Raw genomic sequence first — 20,433 nt, 5'->3', positions numbered from 1 at the left:
CAGCATGACACCAGATCAGTCACTACAGCACAGATAGAAAATAAACTACAAACATGGTGGAATATGCTTTCTGTTTGCAAGATCACCCGTTTACCTTTACTTGATCACCTGTATAATAAAGGACAACTCCTCTCTTGAAATCGCAGGAGTATCTTTAAATCCATGTAGAATTTTACAGAATTTTACCACAGTTATGCGTAAGTATATAGCATTTTTTATTTGAACCTGTTGTTTTATAATACGCCACTCAAAATCCATCAAACACGCATAAATGTATATCGTGTATCTTCTGCTGATTTGGTAAAACAAAGTTCACGACTCATATGAGAATGTCGAGTTTATATGAAGCAAATTCAAGTGAAACGTTATGATACAGGCCTATATATAACGTTACAATATAATTATTTCGTGTTCTTCAAAAGTGAAAATACTTTTCAAGCATGTTTGTTTGTACTCGTCTTAAATTTCGACATTTTAAAAAAGATGCGGATACGGTAGTACTTTTCAGCTGCAATATTAGCCAATAAATATTCGGCCAGACATCCATGATTATTAGTCTAGTACTCATGAAATTCACACCAAGAAAATCGTAACATTAAACATTTATCTTCATACGCAATAAAGGCCCCTAGCTAACACACAATGTTCCACAGAAAGGGAAATTCTACGGAGGAGGGTTGTTTTATGCTTTTTAAAAATTTATGTTAACAAAAAGATAACAAAACGTACATTGTCAAGTAAAAACAAGTATAAAACAAAGGTATAATAAATGTATATGGTGGTTTTAATTTTCCAAATAGGCCTACATGGTCTCAATTTTTATGCATTAATATATTGTATGTTTATTTTTTTGCATATAACCACGTTTGTTATTTATAGAAGTTGTGGTATTCATTTCATATACAGGTATGTGGTACATTATAAACAAACTGAATGATTGTGAAAGAGTTTGGATTGAAAAAGAAAGCCAGCTTTGAGGAATTTATAACTTTTTTATTAAATTGTACAGAAGATTAAGTAAGCTCAATATTCCATTAAACAATATTTAAACAATAATCACCGTATTTGTTTAGATAACGAGAAGACAGGCAGCTGAGTATTTCCAAACACAGAATGTGCCTGTAATTGTGAAATCGTCTGTAAAATATCAACAATGGGGAATAATTATTTTTTTAAGATAAAAATGAACTAATTATTTTTTTAAATTGAGAAATGTAATCATTTTGAAGCATCATGTGGAAGAAAAGGGGTGGCATGGTGGTGCAGTGGTTAGCACTGTTGCCTCACACCTCTGGGGCCCGGGTTCGAGTCTCCGGTTTGGAAAATGGATGGATGATGGATGAAAGAAAAGTTAAAATCTGCTGTGACATTAGGTAAAATGTAGTAAAATAGTACTCACAAAACCTGAAAAGAAAAAGAGTTATCAAACATAATTGTGACCTAGCAAAATATGTGTTTTATTTAAGATTATAATATATAGTTATATCCACATAAGGAGATATGTGGATATATGCACATAAGGGAAGATATATATATATATATATATATATATATATATATATATATATATATATATATATATATATATATATATATATATATATATATATATATATATATATATATATATAACAACAATGCATCAAACCATGAATGGAAATGGGACATGAAATTAGATTACGTCCTGCATCAGGGGTGGCCAGTCTTATCCAGAAAGGGCCACTGTGTGTGCGGGTTGCTAATTAGATTGCTAATTAGAGGACTGATTGGATGAAGAGTCCTCACACCTGGGTTTGAACAGCTGACCTAAAGGTTATCCCAAAAACCGGCATACACACCGGCCCTTTGCGGATAAGATTGGCCATCACTGTCCTACATCAATTATCAGTCCCTGGTGTTGATTACAGCACCTCCCAGCATTCCCAGTCTGATTGGATTGTCACTAGGGTACTGATCATTTGACTGATATGATTTAGATATAATTACTTTATCATATGAAACTGTGAAATAATGAGAACATGGCCTGGACCCATTGGAGACCCAATTATATAATGCATCTTCGCTTTAAAAGATGTTAGACTTAATTTAGGACGAGCAAAAAAAAAAAGAAAAAAATTCCACTGTATATGATTACATCAGGGATGCCTGAACAGAATTTGTGTCAGTCCGTGTAACTGCATCATTCTCACATTAATAATTATCTTTAAGCAGTTTCCTGTAGCTCAGAGAGAAATGTAGGTTTTTAACCACAGATTTTCAATTATGTTATTTTTTTTGCCTATTAGTAATAAATGCATGGAGATACAAATTTTGGTGATTTTGGAGCAAAAGGTAATTGCACCTAGCGTGGGTTATAAAATCTAATTTCTCCTGCCACTGATTGCTGGTTTTACTTATGAATTCGCGAGTGAACCGATTCATTTAGAGACCTTGTTCCAGAGGTAGGCAACCCTGACCCTGGAATGCTGGTGTCCGACAGGTTTTCCATCCTACCTGATGAGTTACTATCTGCCTGAGATCAGGTGTGGTTCATCAGAGACCAGGTAGGATAGAAACCTGCTGGATCAGGGTTACCAATCTGTGAATTTCGTGCAACTTCCTACAACTTTGTTGTGTATATGTAGGAACAAAGGCATTTATTGTGTTCAAAATCTGCCAGGCATTTGCTAGTCTGTGCCAACGAAAATCATTAGGACTCTCCATAACTCACGCATATCAATGGGGTGAAGTTGGCGTGCGTGCAAGGGAACAATGATCAATACAAAGGACCTGGATTTCAGTACTTGCTAAGCAATGTGGTGTTGTTATGATAAACACGGGTGTTGCTGGATTAGCCTTAAAACATGTTACAATAAATCTTGTTATATTAGGCTAATCCAGTGGTTTTCAAAGTCTGTCCTTGGGCCCCACTGCCCTGCTTGTTTTCCTGCTATCCCTGCCCCACACACAAGTAATTTCAGCTTCTGATTACCTGGATCAGGTGTGTTCAGTCAATCAGCAGTGTGTAGGGCAGTGGGGGCTGAGGACCGAGTTTCAGAACCACTGGGTTAATCAATGTAATCTGCGTGATGTCATCCTAAAGAAATTGCGATAAAAAAAAAAACAATTAATCGCAAACCGCACTTTTTCCATTGGATGGAAGTTTATAGCGCGTCTGCATGGTTATCATTATTTTGTTGTAGCCCGTTCATCAAGACAGACAAGATTTATTTTCAACATCACAAGTCTTTCCAATGCACTGGTACTTAGCCGATTACGCGAACTAGATTATTGTTTAATCGCCTAGTATTCAGTTCGTTAGCATATAGAGCTATAGTGTTTAACTTAAAGTAATCGGGTAGCTTGTCACTTAATTGTGGGCCTTCTACTTTATCGGGCATTAAAGCTCCGTACTTGAGTTTATGTGATGCTGTTATCCATCAACAAGGCACGTACACCCTGTATTTTGTCGATCCATAATGGACTGTTTCAAACGTAATAAATAATCTATATATGTCCTCACCACTACAATCCACATAAACAGAATTATAAATGAACCCGATATTTTATTATCTTCGGTTGCAGATTTGAGCAGTTCAGTTTTAATTAAATGTATTTCAATATTCTAATTAATGGTGTAAAACAGTGGAACCCAACGTTCGATCACTAAAAACATTTTGTCGATCGCGATGCATCTTCCATTCTTCACAGTTTTTTCTTTGTACAAGTAGCTCTTACTGTAAAAAAAGGACACTGGTATAACCACTGAAACGTTGATCCAAACAATGTAGTGTGCACCGTGCACGTTAATATTTAACAGAAATACAGACAAATCATTATTCATCATAATTAACCCATTGACCGGAAAACCGTGGATTGTCGTCTTGTAAAAGACTATCCTTGATAATGAATTGTTTACATCATTACATTATTTACATGTTGTCACATACCATCTTGTAAGAAAGTACATTTATATTGTGGTAACTTGGCATTTAAGTAGCTGTTAATGTGTGCTTTAAAAACATAAACTAAAATTAACAAACGTTATGCAAACTTCTGTTTATTTTATTACAAAATTTATAAATTGAAATAATGTGTTAATAGAAAATATACCTATTATCTTTGACGCTAAGTATCTTACGTCGGAACCAAACTTTCGAGGTCTCAGATATCAGAGGGAATTGTTTCCGTGACGTACTATATACGGTGAGTAAATGTATTTTTAAATAGTTGGATAAACACAAAGTAATTTTTCAGGGTTTGTTTGGAAATGTAATCGAATATGAAGTCAAATATAGGATCCGACTGTAATATTACATGTTTGGCTGATAATATTCTTAAACATGTTAATAGAATTAATTAGCATTTACTGAAAAAGCAAGCATAGTTACAATTTCACGAAATGAATGTCTTGTATTTAACATTTGCTTGGAAATAGATGGGTTATATATGTGTTATAAAAAGATGTTATATATACATATATATATATATATATATATATATGGATTATATGACAGTATTTGTTAGACAGATTGTCGCTTTATCTTTCAAGTTATAAATTAACTTATTTTGTTGGATTTTCTCAGTATGCGGCGTATCCGTTACGCAAAGTACTATAGGTTAGAAACGTGGTTATTCGATATGAATATTAAGCTTAAAAAAGTCATTCTCGAGTCGGTTTGATTTGCATTGTTGGAAAAAGGTGCATAAAACACACTTGTGACGAAATACTACATGTCCTCAAAAGGTAACTTGTAATAATTAGTTGACACTTTTATAAGCAGATTCGGAATATAACGTAATAACAGTAAAATAGGCCTAATCAAGAGATAAAAAAAAAAAAAAACAACTTAACCCCAGCTATGTGTGTGCAGCGCATGAATATTCTCCCAGTGTTCATCAGTTTTTTTCCGAAGGCATGAAACTTGAAAGAGGTACTGGTAATCCTAAATTACCATATACGTATATGTGGGTAACTGCTGGTGGACTGGTATGGCATTCAATGTCCATGCCTTCCCTGATAGTTCTGGGTCATCGCAATTTTGCAATGTCTGAGAATTTAAACAGTTGCAGGGTAAAGAACAGATCAAGTTAATTTAAAACAGCCTAGAAATTGAACTGGCTTCGTTTAGTCAGAGTAGTTTGATTTTGAACAAGCTGTTATCAGGTGGAATGAGATGAAGACAATGTATGTAGTTCAAAGTGAAAACCATTGAGGAAAGAGAAATAACAGACCAAGAACTATGACGATTGTTTGTGTTTGTTTCACAACCAAAGTGAAAAAATGTATTTCCAGCTTTCACAAGTATCTAACAGTGTACTGGAATCTGATCTGTCCCCTTTTAGATGCAGTGCATGCTGGTTAGTGAGTCAGGAGCCAGTGTGCCGCTGGCTGATGGTCGGGCGTTAATTTTAGGCCGTGGTCCGGACTCCAGGGTGTCCGACAAGAAGTGCTCCAGACACCAGGGTGAGTATGTTCTGTGACTGTGGGCCCGAGGCTGTTCATCAGCAAGCAGATTCATTTGGATCTTCACGTAGGGAAATACTCATGAGCGCTATCAGCAAATGTTAATTTCTATTGGCTTGTCTTCTTTCGCAGTTAAGCTGGTGGCCCGTTATGAAGAACAGTCAGTGACTGTAACACAGGTACCTAGGAATAAAACCCTCTAAATTGTTGTGCCATATACATAGTAGATAAATGCAAATATGAAAGTTATGCATTATTTAAAATGAGTCAGTCATCAGCCCTGATCTGTCTCCATGTTCATGTCTGCGATTTACAGCTTGGTCCAAACCCCTCCTCCCTGGACACCCATGCCCTGGGTAGGGGGAATTCTGGGTGCCTGACAAAAGGAGTGACACTCTACCTCGTCAATCAAAGTTACCCCTTCACCCTGCGTTTCTCCGGCAGCCCCAATGGAAGTTCCTCGCCTGTAACTCCAAAGGGAAAAGGGAAGATGAGCAAGCAGCGACCTCACAGAGAGGGCCAAAAGCGCAGTATCCGAGATTTCTTTAGTCCTTCTCCCAAAAAGGTATCCCAAACCAAGCTACAGGAATATATTCTGTTTTTCCATTCACCTGGATTTAGCCTCAGACTTGGTACAGGGGCTTAATTGTGAGATCATCAGCATCGTCCCTTTGGGGCTGGGGGGTTTGAACCCTGAGTATATGGAGTTTGCTTGTATTTCCCGAATTCATGCAGGTTTCCTCTCACACTCCAGAGATATGCAGTTGAATAGGTGTCACTGAAATGCCTGTCGTATGTGATTCTGCATGGTAGCGTGTGCCTGGGTGTCCCCTGCTTTCTGCTTATTGGGAGAACCCTGTTCTAGATAGCTGTCTATGGATGGTCAATTGGTGGATTTTTGTTGTGTAGTGATTTTTAAGTATTACGAAGAGTTTACTATATTTTTAAATGTGACGGTGGGCGACTTGAGCATAGTATGTCAAAATTAATTTTATGATTGTGATGTACAGGCAGTTCCCAGGTTATGAACAAGAACTGTTGCCTAAGTCTGTCTTTAAGTTGAGTTTGTAGGTAAGTAGGAAAAATAATATGGTGCATAATAATAATACTGTAATAATAAAAGATACCACATGTAGTGAGTGTGGTCGTTATTACAAACCATTTTATTTAACCTGTATTTTTAATATAATAGAATGAGTTGTCCATAAATCGGACGTTCTTAATCTGGGGATTGCCTATACAGTTGGAATTTTTGCTTACCAGAATTTCATCTGGAAACATTTATAGGAGAATTCAGAAAATTATTTTGCAGAGCAATAAAAAATAAAGCAAGTTAACTATCTGAAATCACCTAGAGTGTCAAGAGGCCTTCCAGCCAAGATGACGACTTTAGCGCTAAGCGAACGCGGAAGACCGAGCTGTCCAGTGGGGAGGAGGATGCCGAAAGCCTCATTGAAGAGAAGCTGAAGAGGCTACAGGAGATAGCAGAAAGTGCGAGCACCTGCCACAGCACTGCGGACATAGCAGCATCTGCCTCGCCCTGCTCCCGCGACCAATGGGAACAGATTGGACACCTAATGCTCTTCACTGCTAAGGGGGTTATTGGTAGGAAAAAGGTGAGTCCCATAGATGGTGCACATTTTCGCTCCCTTTCAACTCCCTGCCCGACAGTCCACATTTTCACTCCCTTTCAACTCCCTGCCTGACAGTCCACATTTTTGCTCCCTCCCAACTCCCTGCCTGACAGTCCACATTTTTGCTCCCTCCCAACTCCCTGCCTGACAGTTCACATTATTGCTCCCTCCCAGCTCCCTGCCAGACGGTTCCCATTTTTGTTCTGGGAGCAAAAATGTAGACCGTCTGCCGGTCCCTGAGGACCAAATTGGGAAATGCTGTATTAGTGGGTCAGATGTGTTTGAACAGAAATGCGTTATGTCCAGATTGCAGGGTTCGATCTTGATGGCTGCATCATCACCACCAAGTCAGGCAAAGTGTTTCCAATGAGCCCAGATGACTGGAGGTGGGTCTGCTGAGTGGCCTGTCTCTTGTGTTCCTCTTGACCACTTTCATTGTTAACGGTATGCATTGTTTCTCTTTTTTTCATCTGCAGAATTCTGTACCCTGAGATTAAGCCCAAATTAGCTAATCTAATAAAGGACGGCTATAAGGTTAGTACCTTTGTGATCCTTTCACTTTCCCTCATCAGTCTCATCTAATCATCTAGCTGTCAAATATTCCTAAGGATCATGCTATCAGTCATCTCCATCAGTCGGGGAAGACATTTCAGGAGTGACACTGAATTGACATTTTGTGTTTTCGTCACTTTCCACTAGGTGGTGTTTTTCACCAATCAGCTGGGCATCGCCAGGGGCAAGCAGAGGCCTGAGGTGTTCAAGTCCAAAGTAGAGGATGTGCTGAGCATGCTGGAGCTGCCAGTTCAGGTTAAGCTCAAATTTAGCTTTGACTAAATATAGCTTTGACTGATATGTGGGCATTCATTACATTTATCAAAATTTAAATGATATATGATGATGACTTTTGGGATTTCTCCCGTAATGTTGACATTCCAGGTGTTTGTAGCGGCTGGCCCTGGGATTTATAGGAAGCCAGTATTGGGAATGTGGGACCACCTGTGTAAACAGGTAAGAGACTCCCACACATTCCCAGGCTTTGGATTCGAGACGGTCTAGCTGGTTACACCTTTGATGCATGAAATTTTACATTCCTCTTCCTCCGTATCAGGCCAATGATGGCATAACTGTTGAGAAAGCCCAGAGCTTCTACGTTGGAGGTAAGGTAACAATTTCAACTTCATTGTGAAGAAAACCAAGAGTTCAGTGTAGGAGTAAGCTGAGGATTGGTTGATGGGAGCACAAAAGCCATTATAGCATTGTTGAATTAATAAATATAGAAGGAGAGAGTTGACTCTTTGATTGTCTGCAGATGCCGCTGGTCGACCAGCCAACTGGGCACCAGGCAAAAAAAAGAAAGATTTCTCCTGCAGTGACAGGCTGGTAAGAGACTTCAAAGCAAGAACATCTCATACTGCTATGGTCACCATCTCCTGTCTGGTTGTTTTTACTGCAGACCATGTCCCAGGCACGGAGAAGACTATAAGCTCTGGTGAAGTGGTCCTTCATCTTGCCAGTTCTCAGTTTGTGCTGGAATTAATTCTCCAGTGTCCGTTTTTGCTAGTTTGCCCTGAACATCGGGTTGCAGTTTCACACTCCAGAGGAGTTTTTCCTGGGCTGGAAGGTCGCCCCCTACAGCTCGCCTCCTTACGACCCGGTAAGTTCCAGGTGTGGAACTGTAAACAGCGAAGCGCTACTCCAGTGCCGTTAGTGTGCAAACTGAGACCGACAGGCTTCTCCTTACTCTGCTCAGAGGGCGTGTGACCCGAACGGCCGGCTGTACGACCCACCTGACGCCACACTCGCTTCTCCTCAGCAGGAAGTGATCGTCGCTGTTGGTTTCCCTGCTTGTAGGTTTTAATCTTATTTATATGTTAATTTTATTGGTTGCCTTGATGTTGAGGTCATCATGTCCTCATGTAACGTTTTCTTCATTTTTTTTCCTAGCTGGGAAGTCCACGTTCTTCCAGAAACACATCATACCACAGGGCTATGTATATGTGAACAGGGTGAGGGAGCGTTCTGTTCGTCCAAGTGCACACACACACAACTGGGCTGTGTTCTTTAAAGGGCCATTGGGAAGCAAAATCCTACCAATCAGCTAGTGATGTCACAAGTGGCCACCTGGCATTCACTGTCACTGCAGCTGCGGGGGGAGGGTGAATACACTGTTATGGTGTGACTTTATGCGTGGATTTTACAATCCAGTGCAGCTCAAGATACATGTATTTATGATATAATTCTCAGTCACATCAGACAATGGGTATCATATTCCTGAAATGTTGTTGTGTATAGCAAAGAGTTGTGGGATAGAACTGAGAAACTGGGACCTCCGGGATTTTTTTTTCTCTCTGTTCCTTTTTTCAAGTAACAGCCATTGACTTTGATCATTTAGGTATTTCTAGAATACACTGGGAATGATACATATATTCGTCATCCATAATTAATCCAGTACAGGCTCATGGTGAGAGTGACTTTGTGGCATGGTGTTGATTGAATGATTCAGCTTCCCCTCCCCACCGCCGTCAGGACACGTTGGGGTCGTGGCAGAACTGCGTCTTAGCCTGTGAGCGTGCGCTGAAGGAGGGCCGCAGTGTCGCCGTGGACAACACCAACCCTGACCCCGAATCCCGCAAACGGTACCTTGCAGAACTCCTGTACATTTTTCTGTTTGTTCATGGGACGTTTCTGTCTGTCTCCTTAGCCTTGGCCTCTTCCTTATCACCGGCTCCGTCTCTTTTGTTGCCTTCAGGTACGTGGACGTCTGCCAGAAGATGGGAGTGGCCTGTCGTTGCTTCCTTTTCTCGGCCACCTTGGAACAGGCCAAGCACAACAACAGGGTCGGTACCCCTACTGGACCGAGTTCTGCCAGTGCTCACTCGTGCCCCCTGTTGACGTGTCTGACTCCTCATCTCGTGCTGCTTTGTTGTCTGCAGTTCCGTGAGATGATGCCGTCCGAGCAGAAACACGTCACTGTGAATGACATGATCTTTCACAGCTACAAGTGAGTTAAAGCTTTGATCAAAATGCAAAATGACCATTGTCCTTGATTGATGGATAATTATTGGATATCAATATATATTAAATTGGCAACATTGTTATGTCATTTACTTTAATGGCATTTCAGTTAGGGTACTTAGGCATTGATAGGAAAATCAGCTTTTGATCATTGTTCATTGATGACATTGTGATGTTTATTATCTTTGTAAGAGTTTCCTCTGGTTTACTGATCCAGTTCATCAAAGGATTTTTCTTTTCTCTTTGCAGGAACAAATTTGTTGCACCAAGTCTATCTGAGGGGTTTTCTGAGATCTTGCAAATACACTTTGTCCCGAGTTTCCCGGACAGCAAATCGGAGGCTCTCTATAGGCAGTTTTCTGAAGGGTGATTGGTGCATATTTTTATTGTTCCACCCAATAGAAAGAGTGACTCCGGGCACTGAACACTACCTCCTCCAGCTAGTCAGTCTTTTAGTATTTAGAATAGGACTCCCTTTATAAAGAGAGAAGGCTGCATTGTTAAAGCTTTCAGTGCAGGAATAGTGGATAAATCAAATAGAAAAATTGCATGAATTCTATCACTTTTTAGATTCCCGAAATTACTTTGGGGGGGAAAAGACAGTCCATCTGTCTTTTGTTGTAAGATGTAATAAATTTGCCTTTCAGCAATATTTTGTTAATTCTCTGGTTCATACTTTCCCTGTCATATGAGGCTGTAGCAAGCAGAACATTTTCAATGAAATGGCAAAAGAGAGACAAGGGGACTGAGCGTCTGCTGTTTGCATGGTTTGGAATCTGGAGGATATTCCTCATGCTTTACACTTCATCCTACATGATTCTCTTTATATTATTCTGAGCCAGCAGTTGTTGGCCAGACCAGTGCATGTAAAGTGATTTGTGATTTGCCCTTTGTACCGCGTTGCTTAGAAAGGACGTTCGTTGGTGGACATTTGCAGCAAGTATGGAATTTGTGAAGGAAAATAATTGTATTGCCAAAGGTATTTTCCCCTTGTATGAGGCGAATGCTTGCCTGTAGATGTGAAAGCAGTTTGTCATGCTGTCCAGGGAGAAACCCATCAGGCAAAACAGAAAATATATATTTTTTCCTTTCATTTCTTGCCATTTTATTGCTTTAGAAAAAAAATTGAACATATACATACTGGTAGCTATTACATAGTTTGTTTTATTATTTTAATTTGCATTCATGTCTAGCTAGTTTCTGAGCAAGGTATTGATACTCAGAGTACTTGTGCTTGAGAAATCAGTTCACTGACTGGTCTTAGCTGAGTAATGCTTTTTTCCTCTGGTAGATAAAAATGTTTCTCATAGACTGCTGCAGGAAACAGTGTTTTAACTATAATATGAAATATATATGATTGACTTTGACCTTGATTTTTATCTATGGCTTCATGTTCTTCCCGGTGAAACTTGAAGTAGCAGTGATCTGGGATTTAAGCAATGCATCAAAACAGTATGAATGAAACTACAGGTGTGATCTGTGTGGTCCCATCGGAGTTACAGGAAATGTACCATGTTTCCTTATTTTTAGTGGTATGGATTTTTAAATGCTGATTATGATTGAAATTGCATACTAGTGTCTAAGTGTTTTACATTAGTTACAATTGGTTTCTGGGGTAAATATGTGTTCCGGAAACAAACATCATTTTCTGATCTTTTGGATCAGTGCCACAATGGAATTCTTTGGATGGCAGCTAATGATTTGGATAATCCTTAAACAGTGAGACGCAAATGATTTTCTGAGTTCAGCATGAGCGCCTTCATCATCGTCATTATCACATCCATGTCGTGAGACTGGGTGAAGAACCATGGCAGGTTGAGGATATGGGACTAGGAGGCAGTGGAAACCTCTGTAGTACTGCTGCTGGTTGTCTCAGAGCCATCTTCTACCCTTTTGCCAAAAAGTTGCAGGATGCAGTTACGAAACTATAACAAGTGGAGATGAGAAGAACGAACATGGACAAATTATTCATTTCAATCAATTCATTTTCCCTAAGAACGATGAAAGAAATTACTGCTTAAATCTCCCATTAAGATTTTTTTTTTGCATATGCAAGTCAATCAGTGGGTATTTGTATTTGGAAACCTGCCTCAGTTCGTATTAGACTTTGAGGAAGTGAGCAAGACGAGTGTAAATTATAATTGGTGAAGTTTGACCTGTTTTTCAGACTGACCTGTCTGTTCATGAAGACATAAATGATTGGGTTGTAGATGGTGGCGCCCTTGGCAAAGTAGGCTGGTAACGATGCGGCCAGTGGGTGCCAGGCGTAGCCCGGGTTACAGGCGGAGAAGGTGGCGAAAGAGGCGTAGGGCCCCCAGCAGATGACGAAGGCCACGACCATGACGATCACCATTCTGGTGACCTCCTTCTCCGCTTTCTGCGTAGACTCCGAGTCCTTCTGCTGCTGGGCCACCTTTGGTGCACCAAAGTGGAGGAAAAGATGATTTTTTCCGCAGCACTGAAATTAGTTGTTTTTTGGGGGGGGTTTTTATCTATGAATACCACACAACCGTGTCCACCTTTCGATCCCCTATGTTACAGATTCACTCGTAACGCATAACTGCTGATAAAAATCATACGGTAGAAAATTACAAATTTGAAGAACCTCGTAAATGTAGATTCGGTATCACTAGCATTTTCAGGCGATATACAGGACTGTGCAAAAGTGGTAGGCAAAGAAAATGATGTTTAAATGATCATGTTGTTGGTCTAAAACTATGATTTATGTCAAAGTGTGTCAGCTTAGCCATTTCAAAACCTCTCCTAAAGTCACCGCAGGATTTGAAGCAACCATGAAATGCGCCAATACATATTTTTTGACTTAACCACTAGCACACCTTGTATGGCTAATCAAGACCTGTTTTTTAAAACTAGTTAAATGAGCTGGTGGTGAAATTTTACAAATACATGGAACAGCTGAGGTGCTCCCAAGGAGAGCTTTGGGAACTGAAGCAGTGATCATCTAGCCATCCAAAAAGTTGTAACTATTTAGAGAAAAGAAATTTTTCAAAGTTAAATTACGTATGTTCTAATGTTACTTTTTTTTCCCTGAACAAACATATGCCTACTACACAGATAAACAACTTTAAACATTCTTTGTCAAGGTCTCATGCCTACTACTGTTTTGTCTTATTTTGTCTTCTTATTCCTGCTTGCTATCAATTGTCCATTGGTTATTGCTGGTTCAGTGCTGTTGTATTTGTCGATTTAGACTACAGTAAAGACAAATTCGCTTCATCAGTTACAACTCTGCTTACGCTGTGGATGGCCGACCATACAAAGATGTAGCAGATGATGATGATGGACAGCGGTAGGATGCAGCATGTGAAGAGCAGTGTAATCATGTAGGACTTTACTCCAGGGTCTTCACTGCCACTGAAGACATCTGGCCCACAGGAAGTCTTGAGTCCGTGAGGCCAGTACCTGATTAAATGGAAAACAGCCAATTATTACTGTTAGTTGAAGAAAGGATTAAATGAATAACAATCACCTTTTCGCTTTTGATTTGAAGAAAAGAATAACAATCAAATTTTGGCAACACTATTAGACGAAGCACACATAATGTAGTATTATGCTATTACTTGTGGGTGTGTTAACCACTAATTACATCATTAGGTACATACTGATCTCATATTTGTTCGTCATTAATGAATTGGGACATCTTATCTCATGTAATTACTGTATGTGTTAATTCTATAAACCTTTGTGAACTACTGAAGGAACAAGTAAAAAATAGCACAAGTGAAATCATGAATGAATCACGGTGCATCTTTTATGACAAGGTCAACTATATTTGTTCATAATACGTATTTCAAGGGTAACTGAGATATTACTAAGTATTTGTGCCTCCTCATGTGAAGTGTTACCAAAATTTCTAATGTCCTCTGCATTTAATATAACTAAAAATGCCAGCCTTCCCCAAAAGTGGTTGGTATTGCATAAATATAAACCAAAAAGTTTTCCAGTTCTTTGTCATATTGTTTAAAATGTTTAAATGGGTTCCGTCTCTGCGGTACCTGCTCCAGCCAAAGATGGGAGGTGCACACCAGATGATGGCCCAGATCCAAGAGAATATGATACCAGCAGTGGCCCACTTTCCGTCGAACCGCACGTTTCCGAATGGCTTACACACCACCACCCATCTCTCCCAGGAAATTACCGTTAGGGACCACAGACCTGCAATACCTGCACAGGCAAATTGAAGTTTACGTTCTTCATTGTTTATTCTTACAATACTCAACTGCGTGAAAGGAACCATTAACTATTCTATTGGGCTCTATAAGGTTTCTGTGGTAACACTTTACTTAAGGGGACACAAATAATGTAATAGTACACATTTACTTAATACATTTGAACTAATATATTTCCTGAATGGAATACATGGACTGTCATGGTTGATGAATGATGAACAAGCATGGGATCAGCGTGTAACTATCACTTAGTTACTGGTTAATTCATGCATTAAGTAAGAGTGCATTACTGCATTATTTGTGTCCTCCTCAAAGTTTCTGCTAAATCATCTGTTGACAGTATTTGGACTAGGAAACAACTTTTGGAAGTATCTATTGAGGCTACCTCAACTTTGCTATGCGAAGGTGCACTTTTAAAGAGCATCATTATAACTTTACACTAATGAGACCTGGCATTCTGGTGTGTTAGTTAAACTCCCCCAAAACAGTAAGGACTCCATCTCAATTCTAATCGCCATAAGACCAATATCTGTTCTTTTCTTGCACATCAATCTTTAAATTTCTTTCCCATTTTACCTTCATACCAGATGCTCATTACATATAATGAACACAAAATTACGCTTCACTCGCAGTCTAGACATAAGAATTTTAGGTCTGTCCTTGGCTCGTTTTTAAAGGTGAATTTTTTTCAGCTTTCTGATATTCATTCTTCAACTCACAACAGAATTATTTACACTATAGTTGTTGCAGCTTTTCCATGGGTCTCTATCTCTTTATATGTGACCCATCACCACGAAATGAGTCTTATGGGTGCAGTTCTACCAGTGTTACCAGTATACCAGTATAAACATATGTTTATAGGCATGGGAAAAGAATATTGCACACTAAATGTAGCAGTTTTAGAAGAAAGTAACCCTGACCAAGTCTCAGCAGTCAGAAAAAGAGCCTCTCACCACAGATAGAGACGACGTAACCCTCGAATATACACATGGGGTGTCCCAGGATGAAGTAGCCGAAGACCTGGTTAATGATGCTTATTGTGCTGGCCAGGATGGTCTCCCCTATGTCAGCCACGGCCAGATTCACTAAAATCCAGTTGAGCGGGTGCCTGAGTTTCTTGAACTTGGCTGTAGCCACCAGCACCAGGCCGTTGGTGAAGAGGGAAGCCATGACCACGAAGATCATCCAGACGGTGCAGACGTTGTACACCCATCGCGGAGCAATGTGGTAATTGGGCCCCACAAAGGGATCTGTGAACAAAGTTAAGGAGGAAGTAGGTCAAAAAAGTGACGTTTTGCTGTATTTTTACTGACCAAATGAATTTATTTGGACCTTCCACATGTCCGGAATGCATTCATTAACTCCAGTCCAAATCAGGAAATGGAACTGTAGCTGGGATTGGAAAAAAAAACTATGGGGGGCAGAATTGGAATTGAATTTGAATTTCAGGGAGATTTAAATTCCAACTCCAGTTCCATTTTCTGATTTGGATTAGAACTGATGAATCCATTCTGGAATGGCCCCAACTCTGGTGATTACACCCCCTGTCTCTGTGGAATTTGCATGTTTCCAAGGGTTTCCTCCTATAGTTAAAAACAAGCAGTGGTGTGAAATGGCATCCCTAAGTAGCCTGTTTGTGAGAATCTGTGTGAGCCTGTGATGTTTCTATCTGGGCTCAACTGCCAGTTCATCATGACCCTGTACTAGATATGTAGTCATGGAAAATAGATCAATGTCTTTTTACAATTTCTTCTAAAAGTTCTCTATATTTTTAACTATTTGTTAGTTAACTTATTTAGCTCTTACATGCTCCTACAATAATTATTTTACTATGAGAAGTCACCTGACATGTGCCATTGGGGTCAATTCCCAAATTAGATTGTTAATTGAAGGTCTGATCGGCTGAAGAGTTCTCACACTTGGGTTTGAACAGCTGACCCAAAGGTTATCCCAAAAACCTGCACACACACTGGCCTGCATACACACTGTAGTTGGCCTTTCCCCTACCTCAGGTTATAGCAGTGGTTCTCAATCCTGTTCCTGCCAAAATGTTTTAATTCCAACCCTATCGTAATCAGGCTCAGATGGTCCTTAATAAGCCAATAATGAATATAGCATGTTTGTTGCAGTGTGGATTGGAATGAAAACTTTCTGGCGGGGGGGATCCCCAGGAACAGGATCGAATATCGCTGTTTTAGACAGACCAAATAATAGACATTGTAATTATGTAAGTTACACTTAGTGTAAGCAGTATTAATGGAGTTTCGGTTTTGTGAAGTGCTTGAGCTTTTGAGTTTGTAAATTATTATATTCTACACACAACCACAGTTTCGTCTGTTGCCTGCTGTATATGAATGTGCTCCATTTCAATTTCCCCTTGTCTGTGGAATGCTTTTAAATGTTAAATTGTGCTTTTGTTCTGATCAAATGTGCATGTATTATCCAGATAAATAGTTTTAGATTTCTCTTTTTGACTGCCTAAGACTTTTGCCAAGTACTGTATTACGTTACAATCTCACTGCCATACGTTTCTGTCTCACCTCTTGTGTTGTTGTTGTTGGTGTAGATGAAGACCGTCCCCCTCGTGGTCTCCTCTTCGTAGTGTCGTCTAGCTGAAAACATCACCCCGTCCGCCATGTCCAGGGACCACCCAGAGAATCAGATCTGAATTGAATGGTACCGTGTCTCTTTAGTGACGTTCTTTCCGATCACTGGGGTTCGTCTCCTGTCCCCTTTCAGTTTACCTCCCTCCCCTCCATGGGTCGCTGGGCAGACAGCCTTCCAGAAAAGCCTCTTCTTATACTGCACTTGGGAGCATCGGCAAGATTAACACCAACACCTATGTCATTAGTCTGTTAGGAAGCATCTGTTAAGAGAGAGTGCATAATGCAGCATGTGCTCTGCTTTATTTTGGCTTATCCCTTTAAAACTTTTAATTAATCTTCTGCTCATTAAGGCTAAGTAGGCAGCAAGGCGAATCACTGAGGAAGACGCATGGCTAATCCGCTAATAGGCTTCTATCACGTTTTTAGGTCATTCTGATCTCTCTTCATTTAAATCTCTTGTACTAGATCAAGTGGGAAAGGTAACAGACACAGTTGTTCAGATTTTTGACTTGATCTTGAACTGAAACTCTGAAAGTCTTCAACGCAACATCCTGAAAACATCCACCTCAGAAGTTCTGAATGGTTCCAACTAATATTTTATTTTAGTGAGCGGTAAGCAGTTACAGGTAATCGCTTGGATAGTAGGACATCTCTCTTTGGACCCAACTTTGGATGTAATTAACACTGGGTAAGTGTTGTTTATTCTGAGATGGTGCCCATAATGTAACCTTTGAACTTTGCTTCAGAACATTCTAGAACTGAACATAGCAACATAGAAGAAGCTTATGACAGCAAAACCGGTCAGGTGGTGCAAGGATACTCTACACTAGTGTTTCCCAATCCGGTCCTCAGGGACCCCCAGATGGTCCATGTTTTTGCTCCCTCCCAGATTCCCAGAAAATGCCTATTGTCTAGCAGGGTGCAGGGAGGGAGCGAAAACATGGGCCGTCTGGGAGACCCCGAGGACCGGGTTGGGAAACACTGGTCTACACAAACATCCATTCATCTTCCATAACCACTTATTTGGTGCAGGGTCTGTGTGAGCCTGAAACCTGTTCCCGGAAAACACAGGCCACAAGGCAGGGGATATCCTGAATGGTACGGAGCACTATGCATGGATACGCATATTTCGGTGTCAGAACACATCATGGTCGCTGACTCTAAACTTGGCTCAGTAAAGGTGTCATGATCCCTCAGATTACTGCAGCTAATCCTCTATCTGGATTGGCCCAGAACAACACATTTCCACGCCTTTTTCAGTCCCTCCTACACAGAATTTGGCACCACAATAAAAGATGTTTATTTCAGACTAAGAGTCAATTAAATTAAATGATCCATTTAGCTAATATGTGCTGTGAAATGACAGCTGTCATAATCCTACGCTGATCTGATTAATTAATCAATCCAATTAAGTAATTTACAGGCCAGATAGAGGCATCCGGCCCTTTTTGGCTATTCTCTGTAATTGTACCTTTTTACCCAAATAAAATCTTACATTTGTGGGCATATTTTTCCATGCTGTTTGTATATAGTTTATTTAATTTAAATTTGCTTTTAGTAACAGTATAGATATGTTTGTTGTTGGATGCAGTATTATAGATTATATAATGGTATAACTAAACTGAACTGGGCAATATATGCACAAAAATACTTTAGATAATGGTAATTATGGATATCTTCATATAAACAATGTCACTTGCAAGTAAATGAATTTGCAAGTATTTCAGGGAATTTATGTTATTATATGGGGCAATGTAATTCAAGGCGAATGAACATTGCAAATATAGAGTAAAATAATAATTGTCATTGTATATAACTTTGCTTAAGACCCTTTTCTGTCTGCTGTCATTTTCTTCTCTTCCTCTACATTGTTGTACATGGAAGTGACATTTGTTTGGCGCTGATTCTTGGCACGTCGAGGAGGCAGCGGGCGGAGCAGCGTGTGACTCTGACGCTGATAGCAATCCCTCTGAAGCCGTCACCTTACGTGGCTTTCCATCTGATTTTAATCACAGACTGCTACAGAACTGACCACCAAACTCAAAGCCATTGTCAGTCACGTTCTCACCATTTAATCAGGTTCGCCGACAACATATATTTATCCCGTTGTAACTTGATTTTTGACGGGTTATTTATGCATCTATTTTTGAGAAACGTATGATTGATGCGTGACTCACAGTAAAACCGCCATATATTGCAGAAAGAGACTTTCGCTGACTTAAAGTTGAGTCAGTAAGTATGGGCTTTAACCTTAAACGTCAATGTGTTAAATGTATGCGCTAACTTCAGGACTGCTGCTACAGCAGAGGAATGGTGTCAGGGACAATGTGGTCTTTAAGCATGATTGGAGGGAGCAGATCTCGATGAGCAGAAAAACTGTGAATTGAGAATTAATACTGTCTACGTTTTTTAAGTTTAACATCGCGTGATATATGAATAATGCTATTCTTTATGTACTTGTTGCATTTATGAAGAAAAGGAAAAAGTCTTTTCACATGATCATTCAAACAATAGTTCTCTGTTTCAGAATTAGAGGTGTTAGAGGTGTACCAGGTAGGACCTGTTTCATAATGTTTCGTTTTCCATCCATTTTCTGCCCCTGCACATCCCAGGCAGGGTCGCCGGAGTCTGAGGCCTATGGCGGAAGCTTCTGGAACAGGGCAGGGAATAACCCAGGATCCACCGCAGAGCACACATAGTCACACCTACGGATATTTGGTAACTCCAATTCCCGCATGGTTTTTGGACTGTGGAGGATCACCAGAGAACCTGGAGGAAACCCCAAGCAGATATGGGGAGAACATTGGTTATATTTATTTTTAAAAATGCAATTTATATAACAAAAATGTATAGTTATATGGAATTAATTTCACAGCCTTCACGACACATTTTTATTTATTCATCTGTTATATATGAATATAAATAAACAAATGGGTGTATTCCAAGAAATAAACAGCATGACTGTCTGGCATTAATGCGTCAATGTAATGTCAAAGACCTACTAATTCCTGGTAGACAGTTGGTGCTGTTGTGCTCCCATCTTCCTTTAAAGCTCTAGGAAGCTGCACTACTGATGACCATGTTGGTCTGACCTGACTTCTTATAAAGTCTGTTTCATCTTGGAATGAGGGTTCTGCGCAGGACACTGGAATATTAATGACATAATCTGTACGGCATGTTATACTGATCTCTGCAAGGTTTCTAAAGTACTGCTTAAGATCACACATTCATTTATGGCCGGAACCTAGGGTCAAACATAAATCATTGCATCCAGCATAGCTTACCAGTTCAATAAAACCAGGGACCCAGTTGGACTTCCTATTTCATAGGTGAAACTGTACTATTGAAGAGAAACGAATTTGTGGTTTCGGAGTCACAGCTCTGGTTTAATAATACCTGCAAATAAGCATTACTGCAAACTACCAAACAAGAGGATTAGTCTGATAAACTTAAAGCTTAAGTAAAGCAAGCAACCAAAGTCTTAGTGCGTATCCAAAGGGTGTATTACTGACGCAGCAGATTCATGAATGCAAGGGTGGGGA

The 20,433-nt window shown here is 39.8% G+C and overlaps 2 protein-coding genes and 1 long non-coding RNA gene across 6 annotated transcripts; 2 read left to right on the top strand and 1 right to left on the bottom strand.

Moving 5' to 3' along the window:
• Positions 1–44: 44 nt before the first annotated feature.
• LOC125711773 (polynucleotide kinase 3'-phosphatase) lies at positions 45–13,342 on the top strand. Of its 4 annotated transcripts, none has more exons than XM_048981053.1 (18): positions 45–197; positions 5,326–5,446; positions 5,579–5,625; positions 5,763–6,011; positions 6,802–7,062; positions 7,387–7,466; positions 7,557–7,614; positions 7,780–7,887; positions 8,017–8,088; positions 8,189–8,237; positions 8,390–8,460; positions 8,642–8,734; positions 8,831–8,927; positions 9,025–9,086; positions 9,607–9,720; positions 9,834–9,917; positions 10,014–10,081; positions 10,345–13,342. In XM_048981053.1, exons 2-18 carry the CDS (start codon positions 5,326–5,328, stop codon positions 10,463–10,465), a joined length of 1,755 nt encoding a protein of 584 aa, XP_048837010.1. In that variant the 5' UTR covers positions 45–197; the 3' UTR covers positions 10,466–13,342. The 4 variants fall into 4 exon arrangements, with proteins under 4 accessions (XP_048837010.1, XP_048837011.1, XP_048837012.1 ...); XM_048981054.1 differs by lacking the exon at positions 45–197 and adding an exon at positions 4,164–4,185; XM_048981055.1 differs by lacking the exon at positions 45–197 and adding an exon at positions 4,484–4,726.
• LOC125711796 (green-sensitive opsin-2) lies at positions 11,925–16,922 on the bottom strand. The gene is made up of 6 exons (XM_048981100.1): positions 16,826–16,922; positions 15,239–15,535; positions 14,112–14,280; positions 13,353–13,518; positions 12,269–12,508; positions 11,925–12,020 (listed from the first exon to the last, which is right to left on the bottom strand). Exons 1-6 carry the CDS (start codon positions 16,920–16,922, stop codon positions 11,925–11,927), a joined length of 1,065 nt encoding a protein of 354 aa, XP_048837057.1.
• Positions 16,923–16,991: 69 nt separating this feature from the next.
• LOC125711798 (uncharacterized) lies at positions 16,992–19,693 on the top strand. The gene is made up of 3 exons (XR_007383106.1): positions 16,992–17,579; positions 18,907–18,970; positions 19,504–19,693. It is a non-coding gene; the product is annotated as an uncharacterized LOC125711798 (long non-coding RNA).
• Positions 19,694–20,433: the final 740 nt, after the last annotated feature.

Source organism: Brienomyrus brachyistius, chromosome 17 (genome assembly GCF_023856365.1).
Source record: "Brienomyrus brachyistius isolate T26 chromosome 17, BBRACH_0.4, whole genome shotgun sequence".
In the NCBI taxonomy this organism is placed as follows: domain Eukaryota; kingdom Metazoa; phylum Chordata; class Actinopteri; order Osteoglossiformes; family Mormyridae; genus Brienomyrus; species Brienomyrus brachyistius.
This window is presented reverse-complemented; position numbering and strand designations above follow the sequence as displayed.

What these genes read in the sequence shown, in the direction of transcription:
- LOC125711796 (XM_048981100.1), bottom strand. Translation starts at nt 16,922, where the DNA reads ATGGCGGACGGGGTGATGTTTTCAGCTAGACGACACTACGAAGAGGAG. An exon ending in CAACAACAACAACACAAGAG is followed by an intron (nt 15,536 to 16,825) that starts GTGAGACAGAAA and finishes CTTTGTTCACAG; the next exon opens with ATCCCTTTGTGGGGCCCAAT. An exon ending in TATGGTCGGCCATCCACAGC is followed by an intron (nt 12,509 to 13,352) that starts GTAAGCAGAGTT and finishes GGTGCACCAAAG; the next exon opens with GTGGCCCAGCAGCAGAAGGA.
- LOC125711773 (XM_048981053.1), top strand. Translation starts at nt 5,326, where the DNA reads ATGCAGTGCATGCTGGTTAGTGAGTCAGGAGCCAGTGTGCCGCTGGCT. An exon ending in TAATAAAGGACGGCTATAAG is followed by an intron (nt 7,615 to 7,779) that starts GTTAGTACCTTT and finishes ACTTTCCACTAG; the next exon opens with GTGGTGTTTTTCACCAATCA. An exon ending in TCTCCTGCAGTGACAGGCTG is followed by an intron (nt 8,461 to 8,641) that starts GTAAGAGACTTC and finishes CGTTTTTGCTAG; the next exon opens with TTTGCCCTGAACATCGGGTT.